At 42.9% G+C, this 23,252-nt stretch overlaps 1 protein-coding gene across 1 annotated transcript; it reads right to left on the bottom strand.

Annotated features, from left to right (window-relative positions):
- Positions 1 to 2: 2 nt before the first annotated feature.
- On the bottom strand, positions 3 to 20,819 carry LOC112574159 (histone acetyltransferase KAT6A-like). Its single transcript, XM_025255039.1, has 8 exons — positions 19,905 to 20,819; positions 8,144 to 8,306; positions 7,692 to 7,804; positions 7,071 to 7,152; positions 6,739 to 6,915; positions 6,266 to 6,320; positions 5,153 to 5,321; positions 3 to 4,778 (listed from the first exon to the last, which is right to left on the bottom strand). Exons 1-8 carry the CDS (start codon positions 20,523 to 20,525, stop codon positions 4,635 to 4,637), a joined length of 1,524 nt encoding a protein of 507 aa, XP_025110824.1. The 5' UTR covers positions 20,526 to 20,819; the 3' UTR covers positions 3 to 4,634.
- Positions 20,820 to 23,252: the final 2,433 nt, after the last annotated feature.

Below are 23,252 nucleotides of genomic sequence, written 5' to 3'. Positions count from 1 at the left end.
AGTTTCAGATAAAAACAGTTTATTGCAAACCTGCCAGTTTTTAGAAACAATATTAACAATCTGCCTAACAGCACTTTCTGGTTGGCCAAAATTTAAAAATCGTTATTCGCTAATATTATGTAATATTGGCCTGAATAAGATCGAGAATGAAATATCGTAAATGTTACAAGTGCCATTGTATGATAATAGATGAACTGGTTAACTCAACTGTTTAACATTTTATTAACTCAGCCACAACATGGGGCAAGACTGACATATTTTATGGATTTATTTAGGGCAAACATCTTGGATTATGTTCCCTGTTTTGACAGGATGAACCAAAAGATGGAGGTATGGCACAGTCTTGAAACTGAATTTGCTGTGATTTGCATACAATCATGCACCACATAGCAATAGTTTGGTCTGCTATAGACCATATACATGTACATGCTATGATGTTCACACAACAAAATTGTCTAGTGATGCATTTCTATTAACATCATTGACACATAACTGTACTCAACTGGATTTAAAGAAAAAGCCAGATCTAACCTTACGACTACTGTGTGTAAAATGAGTCAACAATAAAATCATCATATGATGTCAAAGATATGGTGAATATAACAAAAGATGAGACTGATGGATTAAACAACCTCCAGGTCATAAATCCCATTTTAATACAAATGAGCTGAAGGTCACAAGTAAACCCAATAAAGAACGTACTAATTCAAAGGGGAACTCGCCAGCAAGTTGTTTGTTAACTTGCATTGTTTTCATACAACAAAATGTTTTTGACTGCACTTGTGTTAGTAATACAATTATCAGATGAGGATTCTGCATTTCACGCCAGACTTTTTTCTCCTGTGAGAAGTAGATGGTCCTGACAAGGTGTTGCTATTCCAGTGGTCAGGGTGCAGACACACAACCCATTCCAAGTGAATCAAAAAGTAGTATGCAGCAAGCACAAAAAATACAGTGCTTCAGCTTAAACCAACAGCCAATACAAACAGCTGATGCCCATTTGACATCACAAGAAGCTGTGCAAAACATGCAATTTTGGACAGTTTCAAAGCAGCTTTAATTAATTTGTATGCATGACAATGAGATTCCTTCCCACAAGCTGCAAGAAAATGCTAAGCACTTCTAAATACTTGCAGGGAGCAGACTGTGATGTACCATGTGACATCAGCAGGCATGCATAGTGAAGTGAATGAGGAGAAATGTGGAAGACCTTAAAAAAAAAAACCTATAGAAAAGGAATGTATGAATGAACACAGTATCACCTGGGTGTAAAAGGAATCAGAACCCCAAGGCTCAGGCAGTGTCTACTGACTTCCCTAACAAAGAAAACAGCAATCAAACCAGTTCATAAAAATTATAACGCTATCTGCTGCTAGGTGAGTTTACACCCACTTTATGTCAACACCTATCAACTAACCCAAACCAGGCCAAGTGGATTGCCCTTCAAGCAACTGACCAGAAAACGAAGTCATCACTCACAGTGCACTGCATGTCAGGTCCAGAGACCTAGGCTCTTATTAAATTGGAAGCCAAAAGAAACAACAGGGCACTGACACAGCTCACACACATCTAGGACTTTGAGCAATAGCTGTGGACTATCATTCTCCATCTGAAAACAAACCACAGAGCCAAGAGGGAGAAGCAATGACCTAACAACAATCTTAGTATGACTACAACATCTGAATGCAGAAAGATCGTGCTGATATAAATTGGAAAATTAAGATCAGACCATCTGATATTTCTTGCACAACAGTCAGGTGCTCCAGAATGCGAACTTTAGATTTCCCTAGGCATATAAAACAAGCTACTTACTACTGAGTTACAGATGCCACTTTCCCAAAAGATGAAAGTTAGGAAATGTATTTACTTTTGCACTACATGAACAAATTTGTCTAGGCATCATTTACAACTACTGAGAATGATCGATAGAACCGATTATTCCATAAAAACTACTTGTAATAAACACTAAAGGGCTGAAAGAATATTACCTTTCACATCTCAGGATCCATAAACTGAGCTTTATCATGCTGACAACTGCTAAGAAACTTGCTTTTGGTGAACACAGGTGTCATCTCTGAGATTCAAAAAGTAAAATATTCAGCTCTACAAGGATTGCAAGCAGTAAGGTAAAAAATAAAGTCCTAGCACCAGGGCCATGCTTAGGGACAGGGAGACAAGGCATCGACCTAGTTCCCACACTTTTGATTAAAGCTGTGGCGTCGAGGGCCAAGAACAGGCCTGTCTAGCATCTTGGGTGTCCATAAAGGCAAAGAAATGTAAAAGGTTGGTCATGGCCTATGAAATGAAGACATCCTTCCCCTTAGTCTTCATTAACCTTTACTGATGCACACCGTTTCTGGGTGGGTAAAGGGGCAACTGTTTAAGTCAGAATAGTGTAGCTTGGGATACTACAGAAGTGAATTCCATCACATCTTGCCCCCCTACCCTCCACTTTCAAAGCAATGACATTGACTTAAACTACGCCTGCAGTACAAGCTAGCCCTACTGGAATTTCAATACTTTAACGAAAGCTACCCCTATGTTATTCTTCCCTCTCTTGTGATTGTTGTCCATTCCAGACTCCACATTCATCAAGCAACTGACTGTTTTTGGCCACAGAAGTTTCCATTATGTAGCCTTCAACAATATGGAGTACATTTCCAAGCCTGATTGAGAAATGTACGAACCCTTTTGAGCTGTACAGGGGGGGGGGGGGGGGGGTCTTGAAATATGCTTATTCTGCAGACTGGATTACTAAGTTTGTGAGTGTTAAGGTCCGTGTTTGTGTGGGTGTTTTAAGAGTCTGTGCTGCAATGCAGGAAAATTTTTAATTTATATATGAGACAGTACAATGATATATCATGGTTTACCAGATTTTTTTCATCTTCATGTCCTCTAAAGCTGAGTACATATCTGGCAAAAAAATTAACATGCATTTAATGATCATAATGAAAAAATGAGATACCATCACCAAAGATATCACAAATAAGGGATCAAAGATCAGTTCACAGACAGCAGACATCATTTAGAGACAGATTCCACATTTAGAATAGACTGACAGATGAACTGACCAATACTCAGGACTTTCTAATGATTAACAATTCTTGAGGAGTTCACAGAACCCAGAGTTCAACAACATTGCAGATCCCTATCTCCAGTAAACAATTTTTTTTTTTAGGGATGAATCTGGAAAAAAAAACGTTTCCTTTGCACATCAGTGATGGAGTACGCAGAGTACATAAACTTGTGTTGCTGCCAGCGTAGCATGCATGATGCTATACACACTGCCATGGATGCATATCCATCCATCTATATGGATGTCCTCTCATACACACATACACTATCAAGAACAGTATGCACATGGCTGCTAGAAAGTAGTAATAAGAGAAAAAATGTAACATCACAAAAGTGCTTTGTCAAACTTAACTACAGAACATAAAATTCATTTGCATCATGCTGGCAATGATTTTGCAAGTTATCTGACTAGCATGGCTATTTCAGGGACATCTTCAGCAAGGCAAACTGAACAGCTGTGAGCTCCTTTTTTCTAAAGATTCTCCGTTAGTTGAAGTAGCCTCATACACAGTGTCTGACCTGACCTGCTGCAAGCCAATGCAAGATAAAGGACCTCTAAAGAAGAAATAGTGCACGACTCATCATCACTAGGTAACCTCATAGGTCTTAGCCCCGTTCTTATAAATGATCTCCTGAGCACAATATAACTGTTTGCCCAGGAAAAAAATATGAACAATACACCTGCGTGCATTCAAAATTATGCATGAAATGATACAAAGCAAATAAAAATAACCTTCCCACTTTGTGAGTACAGAAAAGCAGCTTGCTACACTGTTTGCGTCAAAGCTGGCATGGCAAAAGATGCTTTTTAAGAGACGATCCTTTTCTCGAGTGTCTCAAGTTGAACATCTATAGAATGCACATGCTGGAAAATAACTTACATCAAATAACATTCTTCATAGGTGAACTTTATACAGAAACTGTTTCCACTTTTTGAGGAGAAATTGTTTATTTGAGCACAACACTGTTTTCTCCTAATATCACTTGACATGCAAAAGGCTGCTACATCACTCACAATGTAGCACATCAATTGTGTGTCCAATTTGGCCTGAGCGAATTTCATCAAGCACACATCTAAGTCCATTTTTTTAACTGTCTGCAGGTCTAACTTCAAACAAAACATGCTTAAGAAAGGTTTAAGTAATAATGGCACATCATTCACTTTTTTAACAACAGTGATGATTTCATGCAACAATATTCGGAATCTGGATCATTCATAAACATTTGCCTGCTGAGTATGGCAATCCAAATTATGTCTGCTGTCAACACATTCTGTTTCCTGGTGTTTAAAGATCCGCTCAAGCAACAGACAAGTCACAAGACATGCATTCTTGCTCTTTAGCTGCCATCTCGTACACATTTGGAAGTTATCCTGCATTAGCACAGCTGCTCTCCCTTTGTCTACACCACCAGAGTCTCATCCTGTACCGATCTGGAAGATATCCAGCATCAGGACATCTTAGCTGCTCTCAACTCCTCTACACAGTGTCACAATAGCTTAGCTGCCATCACACGTATGTTGGAAAAAAATGTTCAGACTCCTTGCAACCTCTGTATCATTATGCTGGAGACCCAGTTCGCATCCCTGCCATTTGAAGCCTCTGAACATGGCGATGGATTTTGAGAGCTGGACCCAGTTTGATGGATAAACCCGTCAGTACATCACTTCTCTTCATCAGTAGAAGGGACTTGCCATCAATTTCCTATGAAAACAGAAATAGTGGATTTGTGGAAACCAATATGGTCCCTAAAATGGCTATACCTGATCTATTCCGAAAGAAGTTATGCATGTTCAAAGTTTTCTATTTCATTGCCTGAAAATGAGAATCTGTTACATCTTGCAACTGCAATATTAAATAAAAATTATCTCCCCTATATTAGGGGTGGCTGTGCGTCCTTTCAAACCCGCCAGAGCACACACAACATACAACAATCTGCCACTAATCGTGACAATACTAGCAAAAGAACCTAAGCATTAAACATAGCGATTTGAACTAAATGGGCATTTTAATTACCAAACAAACACTGTCTATGAACTACCTTCAATACAGCTCAAACAAAATGTGAGTTTGTTAACCTGGTCTCGGAATGCGAGTGCCTGTTCTGAGAAACCTGCAGAGGTAAAGAAATGGACCACGTCATCAATGGACCAGTCTGATGCATCAGGATATGTATTGCCAATAAGTCTTGGAACCTTGGATAATTTCCGTCGAGATGGACCCTGGTCAGCTCTTTCAAATCTTGCACTTTAAAAAAAAAAATTAAATGCATGATTCACTGACTGCATTTATTTTCAAATGTCATCTAGATATAGTAAAACCTTTCAGGTCCAAACAAGATAAAGCATATGCAGGTTTCCATTATGTTCGATCCAGTTAATCCATGTGTCTGAGAAGAAAACTGGTCACAATACTACACTGTACTTCCAAAACATAAATACAATTCACTAGTTATATTTTAAAAATGAAATACATAAAAATAGCCAATTTAAATATTTAAGCCTATAAGGTGCTTTTATGGTTACATTCTGCATATGCATGGATATCTGATGAGAAAATGGCTCGAATTTGTTTGGTAGCACGTAAGGGGTTTTAAGATGTTTGATCACTCCCTATGTAGTTCATTGATTACACTTGAATTTTTCAACTATTAAGACCCAACCACCTCAAAGGTTTACATCTGATCTCTAACAGTCACAATATTCCAAAATGCACAGCTGGGGCTGCAGGTTGTCACAAAAAGATAAAATTATTTTGTATTAAATGCCAACCATCATCAGCATTTACTGTTTTGGTCATGCTGGGATCACACAGCTACAGGTAAGCCACAAGAATAGGAGGATATTTTCATATGACAGAGAGCGTCATATAATCATGCAGCAAATTAATCATGAGTAATGAAAGAAAATGAGCAAACTCTTTACTGTATTATCAATGGGCTTCCGTGAGTATTTACGTAGTTTTAAAAAAAATGGATTGTGATACATATCATCATAATAGTTTATATGCCTGCTAATATGAATCATTGATGGGGAACACTCAAACACAACAGTTACTTGGTGGATTTACACATTTCCTAACAGTAAAACATAAAAAGAGGGAATGTCTGTACCATAAACAAAATAAACTGCAGAGGCATTGTGGTTTTTTTTAGCTCTCTGAATCTCTAAAAGATGTAGAATTTAGCGTACCCTGCTTCTTCTGTAGGTGACTCAGCAGGTGTGGGTGGCAAACCTGAGCCTGATTCTGAAAGAAGCGGGCAATACACACATCAACAAATGTTAGACACCTCCTTAATGGTCAAATGAAACATTTTCGACAGTATTTACAGAGTTTTCCCAGTAGAAGTTTTAGCCATTCATGGTGATGGTAAATGTCCTTATGGGCAACATTTTAGGAGAAATTTGTGGTCTGTATTATGCTGTCATGTTTGCCTTCATGAAAAGATGCTGTAGTGAAGGCAGCCATGCTTGTGAACACACGCACATCAAACTTCTATATGTTTTAAATTACATGACAACAACTATGAACAACACAGTAATATTTAACAAAACAAGAATAAACCCCAAAAAAATCCCTTTTTTTCTGTAAGGATGAATTTCTCATGCTACCTACCCTCACTACACCTAGCAGATAAAGCCAGTGACAGATAATGGTCACTCACTGTGTTTGACTAGGCCTTGTGCTGGGAAGGGTGGGAGGTCAGAAGGGGGGCTGGCAGCTTCATGCTCTATTTCCTGTTCTCTCTCCTCCACGAGCTCCATCCCTCGTTCTTGCTCTTTCCTCTCCAACTCTTCTGCCACAACACCATCCTCCGTGCACTCTAAACACACCCACTTCCCTAGGACACAACAGTTGCAAAAATATAAATCTTGAGTCTTTCAGCAAAACATCTTTTAACCAAAACAGGATCTTGAAACACGTAAAATGGAAGAAAACAAATTAATTCCAACAAAATTTTACTAAAGAGTTCATGCAGAATTTCGGTGTTCCTACCTGATGGCTTTTCCATCACTTGAGGATTGTGGCAATTCATATGGAACCCTTTATCACAGCCATCACAGAACAGCATCAAATCCTAAATTAGCAAAATGATGTACATTTATGTTTTGCTTACTTTAAACACAAATCCTTGAGATACAGCATTTTGTACAGAAGCATCCCTACAACACTAACTTCATTTTCATTTACACACTCATTCATAAACATATTTATGTTCAGATAAATGTTACATTTATTCCTTCTAGCAAGAATTACAGTGCATGTGATTGCCAGTTTCAGAAATGGATTATAAATCGTGTGTGTGAGAGTCATATATAATATATATTGTTATACATCATGTAATAATATGTATTAAATATATTATTTCAAGTTAAAGTAACTGAAAGTTAATTCAAGAATTAAAAAAAAACCACTGTCAATTTTAACTCAGTCATACACATATCTAATTGTTCAGTATAGTTTTAAATATCCCAAGAGGAAGTTCAAGGTGCGACTAAATATCTCTAGCAACATGAATCTTGGCATCATCAGTAAGCATGGCCCAGCTGGCTGTTTTCTCACTAAGTAATTACCACAGACAGCAAATTGTAGACCCTACACGCAAGGTGTGCTTACTGGATCACCAGCATCTTGACATATGTAACACGTTTTGCAGTCAATGCACTGCCATGGTCCTTTCCGGGCCCGCATGCTTAGCTCATCAGAGTAGTCCATGCAGGAAGGGTGAGCTGTGAAGACAGGATATCTCTGAACTCAACTCTTAATGTCAGAATGTATGCCTAAATGCCAATGATGTAAGAACTGGTCTTGTGTTACCACACTGTTCATCCTTTCATCTATAAGCAGCAATTCTTTTGGTCTCATATCATAGATCTGAGTTTTAACTGACCATGTTGTATACCATTTGCTAGTCTGTATCTGCTCACATAATATTACAATGATATGATCTACCTGTAGCTTCACAAACCTTGCCAAAATGTTGAAATGATGCTCATGCTATAGTGTAGCATTGTCATATTAATTTTAATATTGTTTAGCATGACTGAAGGAAAAAGCAAGTTCCCCACCTTTAGCTGTGCAGTCTTTGCAAACCAGAAGAGCTTCAAAGACTCCTTTTGTGTTGTGATTGGCTGTCTGATGGCAGTAGTCACATCGCTGGTCTGGCTGAAAAATTGGTCGTCGTTCCAACTCTGGTGCCTCCATCTCAAAGCCAAAACTCTTCTTCAGCTTCTAAAACCAAAAACGTCGATGCAAAAACGTTGACACACTTCTCTACCTAACACCAACACACATTATGATTTTCCTCCTGAAAAGCCTACAGAATAAAAATCAAAGAAACGGTTGCTTCTTCATTAAACCAAACCGACAAGCACTGAGGAATAAATAATATGTAACCTTCGTTGGCATCCCTGCTGTCGGTACTCAAGTTTGTTTTCAGCTTGCGCGATGATGATTACGCGAATAACGACAGTAATAAAGCTGAGAGCAGAAACAATCCGCCTTCTCTGACCGCAGCTTCATCGCTTTGCTGCTGCGTGACTGACGCTGGGCGACCCCGGGGTCACTTGTGTCCGTGGTAACTGCCTCCTCGGCGATATGTCTGCGTCTGCAAGCGCATCTCACGAACCGTGGACCTGAAATTTCTCAGTCATGTCCAGACGGCAAGGCAGCCCGCCAGTCACGTAACAAAGCTACCGACTGTGACTCCAAGTGTTTGCTTTGTGTGCTGCTTGCTGACACGCTAACCTCTCTCTTGTTGCAGGCTCACCGTGCTGCATGATGCGAGCGGCTGTAAGCGTCGTGACTCAGCGTTGTGCGCCCCCCCCACTCCACCGTCTTGCCCTCCACCCATCCACCCCGTGCTGTGCGTGCACCCACTTTCCTTCTTCCCTCATTTATCAATATGGCCGCCGGTCGATGCTCTGCGAGAACCTAATCGAGTTTCAGGCACTAAATGGCTTTGCCGCTTTGTCACGATGTGTGTCAAAGGGCGAAAAACGAAACCCACGAAAAAGGACAGGAGGAAAAAAATGAATGAGAAAAAAAAAAACCAGAAGTGATAACAGTGAACACGACAGTGTGCTATCCGCGAAGTTGTTTCTGATCGCAGAAGATCCACCTGCGCATATTTTATTTGTCCATCTTGCATCTTTTCATTCATTCATTTGTGTGTGTGTCTCACGTGCTTCGATGATGCAGAAGCCCTCCTTCTACTATTGGCAAAGAGTGGGTGAGAGTGATATTGGAGGCGCGAGAGTATCTGACAATAATCTGACATAACATTTTTTTTAAATCCCTTATCCCTTTAACATGGCTAATAATTAACAAAACATCACACACCTAACTGCCAAAACAAACAGCAGATATGGTCGGACCTAACACACCGCACACTGCTTTCAATCATATCTTAACTTCTGCCGTGAGGGAAGAGTTGGAGAGTAGCCTCTGTTATTACACCTGTATCTAATCACACAGGTACACCTACATGAGATGATCTCTCTCGCCAGCATCCAAACCTTGCTCCCTTCACCAGGCGGCATTTGGGGGCCGCTCCCTCTATCGGTGCAGGGCTCGCGTTTTGCCGCAGTGCTGCTGCTGTCGCGTCGACGACTGCTGGGGATGCTGGGGAGGCTGGGAGGACGTGCGGGCGGAGAGGGAATCGATGGCATCGATCTGGCGATTAGGCAACGCTACGCTGTATCACTGCGGCGGGTTTCGCCTTCTCCCAAGCAGAGGTCTGCAAACACGGCGCTCCAGAATATAAAACACAGCCTTAGTTTTCGGGTTTTTTTTTTTTTTTTTTTTTTTTGCCAAGAAAAGCTCGTCTACAAGAGACGGCGATTATTTTGTGTTGTTCCTGCCGCAGCTGGAATGATTTTAGTGAGCAGCGTTCAGGATCTCAACCTTTGCTCTACCGGCCAGCCTCCAGCACTTGCAGACGTGAACCTGTCCAGTAAACCCAGACCATCAGAGAGGGGAGAGAAATACTCAGCTTATTGATGTCGTTGAAATAAAATGATGTCAGAGGTCACAAAGCTTCGGTATTTACACGAAATTGTATTACTGGACTGCTGGCAGACGATTTTTTTTCCAGTTCACTACTAAAACGAAGCAGATGTGTACAAAGCTTCCGGTTTAGTCACATTCATTGTTTACGGTCATCGGAGAATTTCTCAAGAGGTTAAGCGTTGGTCTCGGCAGATAGCAATCCACCCATACACGTCCGTGGTGTTTACCTATCGCCGCCCCGTGTGACGTCATTCTGAACGACAAGCAGAGCTGACAACTGGACATCAGCAACCCTTACGTCAAGCGGTCAAGCGGCGTTAGCTTGTCTTTTTTGCGCCAAGTGAGCTGTCACGACACTTTGTCAAACCGTCCTCCAATATGCTTTGGAGGGTGGTCGACGCCGTGGTGGCCAAAGGATGAACTGCTTACGAATGTGAATGTCATCCTCTGCAGGACCTGCTCACCATCGCCAACAACAGGCGTGTGTAGCGGGCCTTATCAGCTGCCGCGTCTGTTTATGTGCTCCCCCTTCAACGACCAGTGCCAGTCAAGGGATGACTGAAGACTGGGGCTGCAGAGAGCTATTGACTAGGGAGAGAATGATAGGGTCGAAAGATGTTTTGAAGGCAGGTAACTGGGGAGCTCAACAGGTGGGCGCGGCGCGCAGTCCAGCAGCTTAGTTTTTGTTTTCACGAGACACCCTTCAAGCAAAAACAACACTGGATAAACAATAGAAAATTAGCGTGACGCGATTACTTAACAGCAGTCTTCTTATCAAAGACAATCGCTCTAATCGTTTTGGGTTTTTTGTTTTTTGTTTTGTTTTTTTTTGTTGTTGTTTTTTTTTTTTTGTTTTTTTGTAGTGGCAGTGATGATGGATGACGATGATGTGTGTTTGCATGCATGCACGCGCACCACAACTTTATCCTTCACAAATGAACTTGCGATGTTTCTTTAACACTCCTTCACCTTGAACTTTGTGCTATGAGATTGTCAACAAAATAATCGCAACAGACACTCATACCCAAATAAGCGATTTGCCGTCCATTTTGTACCACTCGCATATCGCTGTGATGCGGGGGAAGGGGTTTGGTTTCTGGGATGGGAAATCCAGTCGCTGTGGTCCCACCTTCAGATAGAAAAAAAAAACCTCACTCTAATAGACCAGAAGAGGCCGAACGCCAAAAGGCAAAGAATCGAGCGATTCTGAACAGACCCGAATTCAAGTGCCTGAAATAACACGCAGTTACTAGAAAACAAAAAAAAAAAAAAAACAGCGCAGTTTGGGTGGGTGGGGGAATAGAATCATCTCCCTTGGAACCCGACAGCTGCACCTCTGCCAATTTCTTTTCCGTCTGTGCTTGCACGCTTGCCTGCGTGCGTGATTGGACATGTGAAATCCATATAAAATGTAGGTATTAAGTGACTGACTGTCCAGTGTGTTTGTGTGTCAGCTCGAATGTCTCCGACTATTGTTGCCTTCCTACGTATTACGCAATACATACAATAATTAGGAGACAGTGACGGCCATAGTTGGTACCGACGTGCAAGATGAGTTTTGGACATTTGATATCACACTAACACACCACATGCAACAGTCACACTGTGTTGGTATTCCATGGGCGCGTGACACAATGGGTTACATTTTTTTTCTAATTTCATAAATATCGATGTAAAACAACAGGATCACGAAGGTAGCAAATAATGAGACTGACAGGCAAACAGACGGAAGCAAAGTCAAATAGGGATGCAGTTGTTTATGAAGACATTATTTTCCTCTTAATTTCCGCAATGCCTGCTGGAAAATGAATCAGATACATGAACCAGATGTAAGCAGCCCCCACTCCCCACACAAACTCATCCCGCTCAGAATCAACGAAACTGGCGGCAAACTACGTCGTCAGACCGTAACGTTGGTGGTGGGGCATGTTCGTTGCTGAGAGATTCTGAGACTGGTACCAGCAGCGCTCCTAGTGGTGGTGGTGGTGGTGATGGTGGTGGAGGGGTGGAGGAAAGCGTCGCGGCTTGGCGCACTGTAGATGCTGCTCGTGTCTCTTCCCTCTCACTGACCCTCCTCCCTCCCTTCTTTGTCGAGCACGTGACTCCATAGGCCCCTCCCGGCACGCGCGTCGGCCTTCACCTGACTGGAGGGCGACCTTCACCGTGTCACCTGCCTGGCGACAGCGGGCCGCACCGTTGCTCGGGCCATTGATCTCGGCGTAGTCTCGCCGCCACTCGCGAGATGTTGCCGTCGCAAGTCTCCAGATGCGGGGGCTGCCTTAGATGCTGCATTGCAAATAACAATATATCTACAATGGCATAGGCATGCAAGTCACAGAGAAGTAAAAACTGATCCTAATTCTACTCATCGTGAGGGCCGCCAGAGCGAGGGCTTGGGAGAGGGGATAGGAGACAAAAGTCTGCAGCAATCAGACTTGAACGTGATGTCTTCGCAATGAGCAGGCAGCAGTCGTTAAATACAACATCAGGGTTAGTTTGTCAAACACGGTTCGAACTCGACAACAGACAGATGATATGGCAGTGGAATGTCTTTGTAGCTTCTGTCTGGACGCATGACATCTCGGCATCACCTATTCCTTGTTGTTGTTGAGTTTGAGAGAGAAGCGCTTCTGGTGGGATGGGGACCAGGGGTTGATGTCGTAAAAGGAATGGATAAACGGGAGTGAGGAGGGGAAAGATCTGTGAGTGCGTGTGTGTGCTGGGGAGCGTGCGTACAGGTGCTTGAACGCGCACGTGTGCCTGTGTGTGCATGGTTAGTAAGTGTAATGAGAGGAAACGGAAAGGTTTTTGATGAAAATGCAGTCTAGACTCGCTGTCTCGCCATCCGCTCTCCTCTGGCCACCAGTTGTGGCAGAATTAATTTCCACAAGAATCCCATCCCCCCTACCTTTCAGAAAAGTCGCCACACTTGCCTGCAGTCCTCAATAACCTGTGCTAGTCCACCTGTTAGACCCCAAACTGGGTGATGCAGGAAACCAGTGGACAGGTCTAGACAGATATTGTCTGCTGGTTCAAAGGAAATAGTGTTTAGCTTTAAACAAACACAATACAATACAATCAATCACAGACAGCTGGTTTTAATCATTTAAAGACACAAAGAAAGCGCAAAGTTCAGGCAAATGTCGAACGTTTGGCCAAAGCTGAAGTGTGAAGATCAAAGTTCTGGAGCGAACTTTCAGAACATCGGAAATTTGGTCAACGTGCTCAGTCCTGACTTCTTGCTGTTGTTATTGTCGTTGTTGAAGCCTTTGCATTCCAGCCACGTTTATCAATATTTGGATATTCGGGACACTTTGAAGTTTTACTCTTCGGAACTTTTCTCAGTTAAGAACGGCGTTGAGTCTGACTGGTAATAATCGCTTTGTTGCTAGGACATCTTTGCGAGCAGACAAATGTGGCTGGAATGTGGAGCATATGCGTCACACAAAATGCGTGCTAGGAAACATTCAAAAATCGCGCTTAGTTCCTAATTCGATGTATTAGACGCCCTCGCTTCTCGCCTAAAAATGTGTACTGGACACATAGTGGCCAGATAACGAGTCTACATACAAAATCTTTCGCAACTCCAAATATAACTACGACCGTCACTTTGTCGGAAGAGGAAAGAGATGTGCAGACATATCGCTATGTGTGATAAAGAAGATACGAACACTCGCACAGCTCGGCTGTTTTTCATTATATTCCGAGAATATGGGTGGGCAATCCACTGTGCGAACTGGGCACTGGAACAATTCACATAGTTTATCGGCTGATGACCGTGAGATAATACCCCCGGTCGGTTCCTCAGCTGATAAGCAAACGTTCTCATCAAGTTTCGCTATCATGGACCATAGCGAAACTCTCCAAACCAGTACACAGAGTGGTCAGCGCAAGGGCGTGGACGACGGTGACCACATCGCAAGGGGTAACAACAGACCTTTGACCTCGCCGCTAGTTCCAAGCGGGGTAAACACAACGAACGAGAACACGTCAAACTGTTGCGTTACGTTCCCGCTCCGACGGCAACACGCTGGTCAGCATGGCCGGTCAGAAATCACCCCGTGGCCTTCCGTATGTGCAACTCAATGCTATTCATCACTGCGTACTGCCGCAGCCCTCGCACTTGCCGAGATTATCTTTCTCATTACATTCCTTTTCCCTTCCTCTACAAGCTGACGTGCACTGTGTGGAGTTTTACAATGATGCTGTATGCACAGTGTATGCATTTGTAGATCATATGATGTTGCACAGACATACCGAGAGGTAGGGGAAGAATTAATCGTTATATCGTCTCTAAGTAATACCTTTTAGCCTTCATCCTAAACACACAGTACCGAACATGTGACTATAGCAAACATTTACATGACGATCATATGAAACCGTTACCGAACATCGCCACATACAGGCAGTCCTTGATTAACTAATGTCCGAGTTATTACAGAGTTATAATACGTTGTTATTGTGTTTAGGATATTTTATGGTACCTGGAACTGTTTCGTAAAAGGTGCTATGTTCACATACAGGTAAAATATTGGGGTAACTGATGCTAAAGACGAGGTGTATGTACTTGACGATAATTTCAGAAAAGTAATTCCTGGCTAACTCAGAGACCGCATCCCTGTAGTCGATGATATGGGTCAAGCTAGTCCAGAGAGCAGGGGCCAGTCACGACCACCATTCACGTTGACCTGGAAGCCGATAGTCCACTGGTGCTCCCTGTGAACTCACAATTTCATAACTTGTGTCTACTGAGGACCAACAGGTGTATGCCCCGCCTACCTCTTGTCTTGAGTAACTGGTTAGCGATAAGCTGGCCGGGTGGCTGTCCACCGAAAGAAGAGTGCTGACGTCACCGACTTCGACGTAACGCGTGTGTGAGCAACGTGAAGTGTGGAAAACGTAGTACGCCGTAGGTCAGTAGCCGGTCTACCCGTGTGCTGTGACTACGTGCTATTGTCCACAAATCCGAGAACCATATGATGCAGCCTCTCATCACTTTCCCCTACCTCCCCCCAACCTTCCCGGACGTCTGCACTGCTGCCTCATTCTGCGCACCCAGTTCCCAAGCACACTGCGGGTTCACAGATCAAAGGTCAAGCATAGCTGTTCTAGGAGCGTCTAAAGTGCTGGTTCCATTACCGAGTGGATGGACGAGAGCCGCGCTACAGCACTCCACAGCTCACATACACTCATTTTAAAAAAATATAAAAAAAGGGGGGGGCTGGACCAGACCCTGAAGTATTATCTCTAGCTGGCTGGGGAACCCTTCCCTGGATCCAGCAAAGGACCGAACTAAATTTCACACTACTGTGACTGACAGACCGACCTGGTGTCATGACGAGCGGGGCGAGTCGGAGCAGTGGTCGTGGTGGAGAAGATCGTGGCACAGAACACGAGGCGATTAAATTATGCCGCTCACGTCTTCATTTGCTGCAAATCTCCGCATATGAACGTCGATTGTCACCCTAACCCCTCGTAAAGCATGCCTAGCTGTTGGGTGCAGATAGCCGACATACTTTTGTGTCCTGGCCCACCATCAGCTCAACTGTTACTAAATGTCTTTCGCCTTTCGACAGTTAAGAGGTCAACCGCGGTAACATTACCGTTGAGGTCGAGGCTAGCGTCGTACCAGCTGTCGCTAGAAACAAGGCGGCGGCTGAAGGCTGTTGTTTCCAGTGCACAACACTCCTGCCCCAAGAGAAAAAAAAAAAGTCAGTTCCTTGCACGTGTAAATCAAATTGTGTGCAAGAGTGCGAGGTTCTCTTTGTAAATCAGATTGTCTTATCAAAATCGATTTTGTTTTATTTACGATGGTAGACGCACTTTTTTTTAAGTCAAGCGTTCGATGGCATAACGCAGAGGGGCTTGCCACCAAGCTCATGAGTAATTCATCGCACACTCGCCAGCAACAAGCTCATGAGTACGATTCATCTCCACCAATTTACAGGGGTGAAATACCGTCTGTTTAGGTTACTTGCGGAGGGTGGGGAGGGAAAGGAGGTGGCCGCCCGCTCGAAAAAAAAAAGAGGGAGCTGGTTGAAGTGGGAGATATCTTAAAATTCATATAAGCTAGTAAATAAGTCTTCATTAGAATAAAGGTCTAATCGGACAGTCTCTTTCAAATAGTACCTGCCTCAGCCTTTTGTGTACATCAGTGTCATTCAGCTGCGCAATCTGACTTCAGTCTTCCAGGTACATTGATTTAACCCATCTCACTTAATTGCCATGTCCGTTTCCCAAAGTGTGAGCTGCAGAGGTGATGGTGGGCGAGAAAATGTGAATCCGTTAAACTGCGGGATGCAGTCTCTGGATCCTGAAATTAAAACAGCCAGCCAAACTGTAATTCCCCATCCCCCTCTCCAGTTGTCTGGTCAGTCGCAATCACTCCCCGAATCTCGAACCCTGCCAGGGAACGCCCCCATGCAGCTGGCAGCACAGATCCACGTGCGTGCACCTTTTGTCAAGGGCAGCAACCGGCGCCAGAGGTGACGCTGACCCGTGACGGGTGACGTCCCACGTGACTCGGCACGTGAAACTTTTGCTCAGGTTGCCATGTGGCGCTAACCCGCCGGACACTCGCATGAAAACTGCTCATATACGGGACACACACACACTCTCGCCTCTCATCCCTCAAACCCTCAAGCTTCTGGAAAGCGCGCCGATTAAAAAGAAAAAAAAAAAGAAAGAAGAAGAATCTGTAGTTCCATGTATTTAGAAGCCAGTTCCTGAATTATACATTAGTTTTCTTGAGTGCCTAGCCACCGCGTCTCCATGTCTTTGGTGTTTAAAAAATAATCGTCTCAAAAACAGAAAAAACAAGCAAGAAAGACAGATCGCAGCACAGTTCTCCCTTTTATATGCGAGCCCCTGCATCCTGCGAAGTAGCAGTGAAAGGAAGGAGGGAGGATTGCGGAGTGAGGGGCCAGGAGTCATTATACAACGGCCTCACTAAATGTTTGGCTGGGTGGTGGTGATGGGAGGAGGAATGTGAAGGTGGTATTCGTTACAGTTTATGCGAACCCTAATTTAGGTAGGCAGGGTTATGTCCCTTATCATGCGTGACGACACCAACAACGTCTACTACCCTGTACCTACTCATCTTTATATCCCGTCTTTCTTTTCCTTAGGTGGTTTTTTATTTCTTCTTTTTCGATTTCTAAATTCTCTGACACTGAACTGATTCCTAATCAGCTTTCTGCGCTGCCCAGGGCATCTGAGTTTCTCTCGTGGGTTTTGATGTACGCGGCAAGCGAGTAAATATTCCATTTTTACTTTCATCAACTAGCCATTGCTGTTCTGTTTATCAGTGTAATTGTTATCTAAATAATCAACTACCCTACAATCAGATTTTTTGTTTAAATGCTCCTTTTTAAAGTCATGAGCACTCAGTGTGAGTGTATTACAAGGGATGGTCAGGTCCCGCCTCCTCACTTTTCAGTTACGTGTGCTGGGGATTGGTTCTCAGAAAAAAACAAAATCTGATACGTACGCAGGAGTGACTTCTGCTTTAGAAAAATTCATGAAAAATAAAAACGGATAGCTTTTGACGAGTAAACTGTTTCAACGTTTCCCTATCCGTTAAATGCCAGTTTCCTGACCTCGACTGAAACCATTAGAGATTTTCATACCATCACTTAAAAATTGTTGGGGGTTTTCCTAGACCCTCATATAAATATATCAGCAGCTTTATCGACCAGTCGCGGAAGCCAAGTAATCACTCAATAGACAGGTGTTAATATTTTCGCGATATTGATCTCCGATTTCAATAAACAATGAAACCATGAAAGCTTATGAGAGACGCGTTTCGGTGCCTGTAAAACTGCCTCACAGACACCTGCTTAACTAGTAATGACAACATGTCATCTTGTCCTACAGTGTTCATGACAAGATGTTTCGATGTTTAACGCAAAGAGACCTCTGACCCAAACTCACGTTTTCTCAACCCTCGACAACAGATTTTCATACCTCCTGGGCCACTGTTCTTTACAGCTCTCTCGCGTGATTTACGCATGTTTCTAGGCGAATGGAAAAAGACATTAAGGGAATTTGATTACTTGGTTTGTTATGAATTTTAAAGCAAAGAGCAGAGTCTGAGGTAGCGGAATATTATTTTCAGTAGTCGTAATGTTCGTTGCTGACTGACAACTGGGTTTGCGCCCTGTGTGTGTGTTTTCTAGGGACGGAACTGCTGCATTCAGGAACGGAATACATTAAGGAGTTGTATACCTTGACATTTCCTTCTGATATGACGTCACGATCGAGCTATCTGTTTATTTAATTTTAATGCCCGCATAGAGTGCGTGCGCGCGCACGTGAGTGCTTGTGTCAGTGTGTGAGTGAATAAACAAAAGTGGACATTTACACCAGGCATTAGTCACCTCGTCGCAATGTGAGCCTGACCAGCAAACAATAACAAAGTTCAGCACTGCACAGCGGTATATTATCAGTTCGCGACATCTTGTGCAAGGTCAGTAAGTTCTCGTGACACCAGTCGAGGAAACCGTGATCTGCAGGTCACCGTTGTAGGCCAGCTGACTCAAAGAACACCAGCCATGCCACCGCCAACACCTTGCTGTCCAACTGTCCTAGCACAGTAACACGGCAAGGTGAAAACACCGACCAACTGCGCTAGTACAATAACATGGGGCGAGGGTGAAAACAGTCCAACTGGGCTCGTGAATAATTCGAGGAGAGGAAAGATAAAAAATAAAATAAAAAAAAAAAAAAACTCGGACAGTTCTCCGACAAATGCTACGGCAGAGAACTGCTCGAAGCGGGTAAGTACTCTCCTTGGCGAAATACTTATTGGCACTCTGCTATTCCCCAGGCTCTTGTAATGACCAGTTTTGTCGTTGATTCTGTAAACACGCACAACGCGTCCAACAGTGTGTGTCGATGGAGCACATTCTGACCATGGCGATTTAGGTCTGTCGAGTACCAAAACAAAATGAATAAAAAGAAAAGGGATCTCGATTTAACAAGGAAGCGCCTCTGATTTAAAAAAAAAAAAAAAAAAAAAAAAGTATTGCGACACGCGGTTTCTCACTTTCCCAATAAGGCAAAAACGTGTTTGCAAACATCGTTGGCTGCAGCCATTTCTGTCGTCAAAAGAGTGAAAGTGGTTAGTGGGAAAAACGTGTTGGCAGGCCGAAAACGTTCAAACCACTTCACTTGTATTGCTACCTTTATTTGTACAACTGTATTAAGTAGACACTAACTGCACACATTGTTTTGAAACAAGCCCCCGATCGGCGTTACCTCAGTCAGCAGCCACACCTTTTCCGCAACGACTGAAGGCGAGGTCTACAGAGCGGCTGCAACTCCCTACTCACGGGGTTTCCACTCACGTGGCAACCAATGCAACAGCCAAGTAGTACTGTGTGCACTTGTACAGCCAGTATCGACAGGGGAGGGGTGAGGGAGAAAGGAAGGTGAGCCAGTACGAAAATAATACTACTGGCCCAACTTGGAATTCCAGGCAATACCGGAAACCTTAAAAATAAAATCCGCAATCAAGAGAGGACTATTTGGAGACGCAGTAGTGCTATCATAAACAGGAATAAACTGCTTCGTGGAACCAACTGAAATATATTTTAGTCACAGATCATTAAAAAAACATTTCAATAAATTCATGTGTTAAATGTCAAAGAAAAAGAACTAAGAAACAAACTAGTTAAAAGAGTAGGAAGAATGGGAAAACGCTTGTAGCGTTTTTTTGCTAAATAAACATTTTAACAACTTATTAATATTATCAGAGAAAATGTTGTTTATAGTCTGGTATATGTCATCAAGCAGTATCCTGAATGAGCATGTACGAACCTTTTTGTTTTTTGGAGGCCTACCGCGCCTTGCAGGCACAGAGGAACTCTTGTGGAGGCCACTGGAGCCTGAGTGAGGGGAGGAAACAGAAGTTTTGGCAGTTTTCATGCTGTCTGTGTGTTTTTCCACAAACACGTACGACCCGTCTGATACTTTCTCTAGGCGTCCGGACTCAACTTCCCTCAGCAGAATGCTTGCCAAGGGACTTTTCAGTTCATGAAAACCTTCAAAGTTTTCCTCCAGCCAGCTCGATATTTCTTCTTCGGTCACGCCTTGTCTTCCGATCGTGTTACTCGCCGAATGTTTATCGTGCGAACAGCTCAGTGTCCGCACTGCTTCCAGCAATTTTTTCCTGGCAGCCTTAGAATTCAAAACGACACCTTCTAGATGGCTTTTCTTCCACTTGGCAGCGTTTCTGTAACTGGTGCTGCCTTTGTAATCGACTTTGATTACGGTTTCCGAATCGACTAGTTTTTCTATATTAGCTTCCGTTTCGCGAAAACTCAAGCCGAATCGGCGCTTTACCATGTGGCAAATACGCTGCAGGTCAGGTCTCGCTTTGCGTTTCCGCAGCTGATCGATGGTTTCCAGTATCCATTCAGCACAGCGGGGATGAGACATGGTAGACCTCCAGGGAATCCTGTACTATGGCTTTCCTTGACATGGGAGCGGTTGTGTCTGGGCCCAAACTGACCACACAACACAAACTTGCAGCTTGTCGCCTGCGACCCAGGACACGGAGCGCAGCCACTGCGCATGTGCGTAGGCGCTCAATAATGCATTATGGGATTGGAGGGCCGCTGGCTGGCTGTGCGGAGCGAGGCGGCGGAGGCGGCGGCGCGGCGGCGGGTCAAAAAGCGCGTGCGACGAAAGGGATGTTTGTGTTCAGACAGTTCCGCATTCCAATCGCTAGTCTATGCACGTAGCTTGATATTAAAATTCAATCTCATTTTTCGTCAAAAAAAAGAGTTGAGCAATTTTTTGGAAGCATATGCGACTAAATATCAGCAGACGATCGGCTGTCAGTTTCAGCAACAGCAAAAATAATTGTGTACCTGTTTGCTAGGTTTTCTAATTTTTTTCAAACTTTATATGGAGAAAAAAATAAAATCTCTATTGTCCATTCATTTTAAAAAATTATTATGAATATCGGAGGAAAAGGGAAAAAGTACACGTGGAAAAAGTACATGTACACGAGGAATAGGGAAAAAAGTCCGTGGTTTTGATCTCGCTCGTTCGATCGCGCGCGTGCTAGCTTACAAATACAAATTAAGACTTGATTTTTAAAAGATGATATATGATATTTGCTGGAAATGATCTTAACCTATATTTATTTCAAATTTTTTTGCCTAGGATAAATGTCGGTTAGATAGCTGGTTGTCCAGTCACATGACTGATCTACAATCATGGCGGAAATATATATAGTGGAGGTTCAGGCGGTTGAGTTGAAATAATTTCCTCTTGCTGCCGTGGTCGACAGGTTTACACCACTTACGTCACGGACCCAGAGAAAGGCGATATATTCTGGGTTTGAATTAGTTTGAAGAAGACAATGACCAAATCCTTCTAGCTGTGAGCAATCACGTGGTGCGTAGCAACAAGGCAAACGTCACAGACACTTGGCCGGCGTCGACTGGCTGACGTACAACCATCATAATCGCACAGTACATTGTGATATGTGCCACACTAAACTTTGACCCTTGACCTCCGTGGTCGGATGAGAGACGAGGCAGATGACAGGGGTTACCATATGCGACCTGTCCTCTGTCATACGAAGCGTGACCATAATTAGACGAGTAACTTCGATTTAGTAAATTACAGCAAATTATTTTGGAACTACACATTTGATCCCTGTCCACACAAACAGCATAACTAAGATTCTAGTTTATTTTTCTCAGTAATAACTTTCTATGGTAGATTTTAATACATGATAAACGTGAAAGGGCTTCAAGCTTGTTTTAATTTCTTTTTCAATGATGTGAAAGGCATGACGAGATTCGTAAATCTGTATCAGAATGGAAGAACACTGTGGAATATCTAGTGAACAACACACGTGACCCCTTGATAAATACCAATAGCTCTTTTTGAAAAAAAAAGTAGATTATGCGGTCGATTTAAAAAAAAAATTATTTATTCCCGCGCACGCGTGTGTGTGTTGACTTTGTTTTAGAGGCCTTTATTTTCATCACTCCAGTGCCATGCGTTGTCAAGGTTTGTGTGTAAAATCAGATATCACTCAGGTCCTAGGAATTTATAGCTAGCGAATACAGTTCTCTGATTCACTGAAAATTGTTTCTTCACATGATATCTGGGACCAATTTTGGTGCTTCGCGTGTTTCATATTTATGATGGATAGTCATCTCCCCATACCCCTACCTAAAAAAAAAAATTGTGTCCCATGATTCGCTTTACTTGCCTGTATATGCAGAGAGTCCCGCTTTCAGCTATGAATAATGCTCATCATTTTCGTTTTGTCCTGATCTTTATGGCTCCCAGGGCAGTACAAGCACAATTGCTGCTGACGTCACATGCCTGTAAGAGTTATGTGTGGTACTATTTTTTGTCAATTTTTGATGATTAGAAAGGTAAGAAAGGTTGAATACCACATAATAAAATATGCTCCAGCGACTGCCTCCGTGTAAACAACATTGAATGTCATCCTTCAGCAAAAGAGAAACAAAAATTGCAAAGAATTGTTTTTTAACTCTCAGATGGTGGAACCTACCAACCACAACCTACAAAATAAGAAAGCAGAATGTGACCGGGCATTGGTGATGATGTGAGTTTGTCAAATCCCTTCACACGGCTCACAGCGAACATAACGACATTCTAATGACATTTTAAGGACTTACTCTAAGGACCATTCTAAGAAATTTTCGTAACGTGCAGACAAAGCTAATTACAGATCATCTGTCACTCATTTCATTTCATTTATTACAGATTTATAGATTAAAGAAAGAGGATATAACCTAGCTGAGCACAATTTTATTAGCAATTTTCTTACCGGGGCTGAAGAAGTAAGTTCAGCTCTATGGTGTTTCTTATTCTTCAGATGCATTGCAAATTACCCAATGCGCTTTTTATCTTTTTTTTCCTACAATATCTAGTTTTTGTAATTTTTTTTCTTTTAACCATCAATATTGGAAACTGCACATTCCAGCTTTCCAGGCATGATGACTTTATTCGCTGCCTTGCCACTCGCAGAAAAAATTTCCCCAAGGTGGGTTGTTTTTTTTTCTTTTAGTTTAAAAATGGTTGCCTATCACTGCTGTCCACGCCAGCAAACCGAACTTATTCCTTATGCATGGGTGAAGGCTAAAATGTTTCTTGGGACTGAAGTAGGTCAAA

This window comes from Pomacea canaliculata, linkage group LG10 (assembly GCF_003073045.1).
Source record: "Pomacea canaliculata isolate SZHN2017 linkage group LG10, ASM307304v1, whole genome shotgun sequence".
In the NCBI taxonomy this organism is placed as follows: Eukaryota; Metazoa; Mollusca; class Gastropoda; order Architaenioglossa; family Ampullariidae; genus Pomacea; species Pomacea canaliculata.
Note: the sequence above shows the minus strand (reverse complement) of the source record. Positions and strands in the feature narration are given on the sequence as shown.

What these genes read in the sequence shown, in the direction of transcription:
- LOC112574159 (XM_025255039.1), bottom strand. Translation starts at nt 20,525, where the DNA reads ATGTCTCATCCCCGCTGTGCTGAATGGATACTGGAAACCATCGATCAG. An exon ending in GTCAAGATGCTGGTGATCCA is followed by an intron (nt 7,153 to 7,691) that starts GTAAGCACACCT and finishes TTGCTAATTTAG; the next exon opens with GATTTGATGCTGTTCTGTGA. An exon ending in AGTGATGGAAAAGCCATCAG is followed by an intron (nt 6,916 to 7,070) that starts GTAGGAACACCG and finishes GTTGTGTCCTAG; the next exon opens with GGAAGTGGGTGTGTTTAGAG.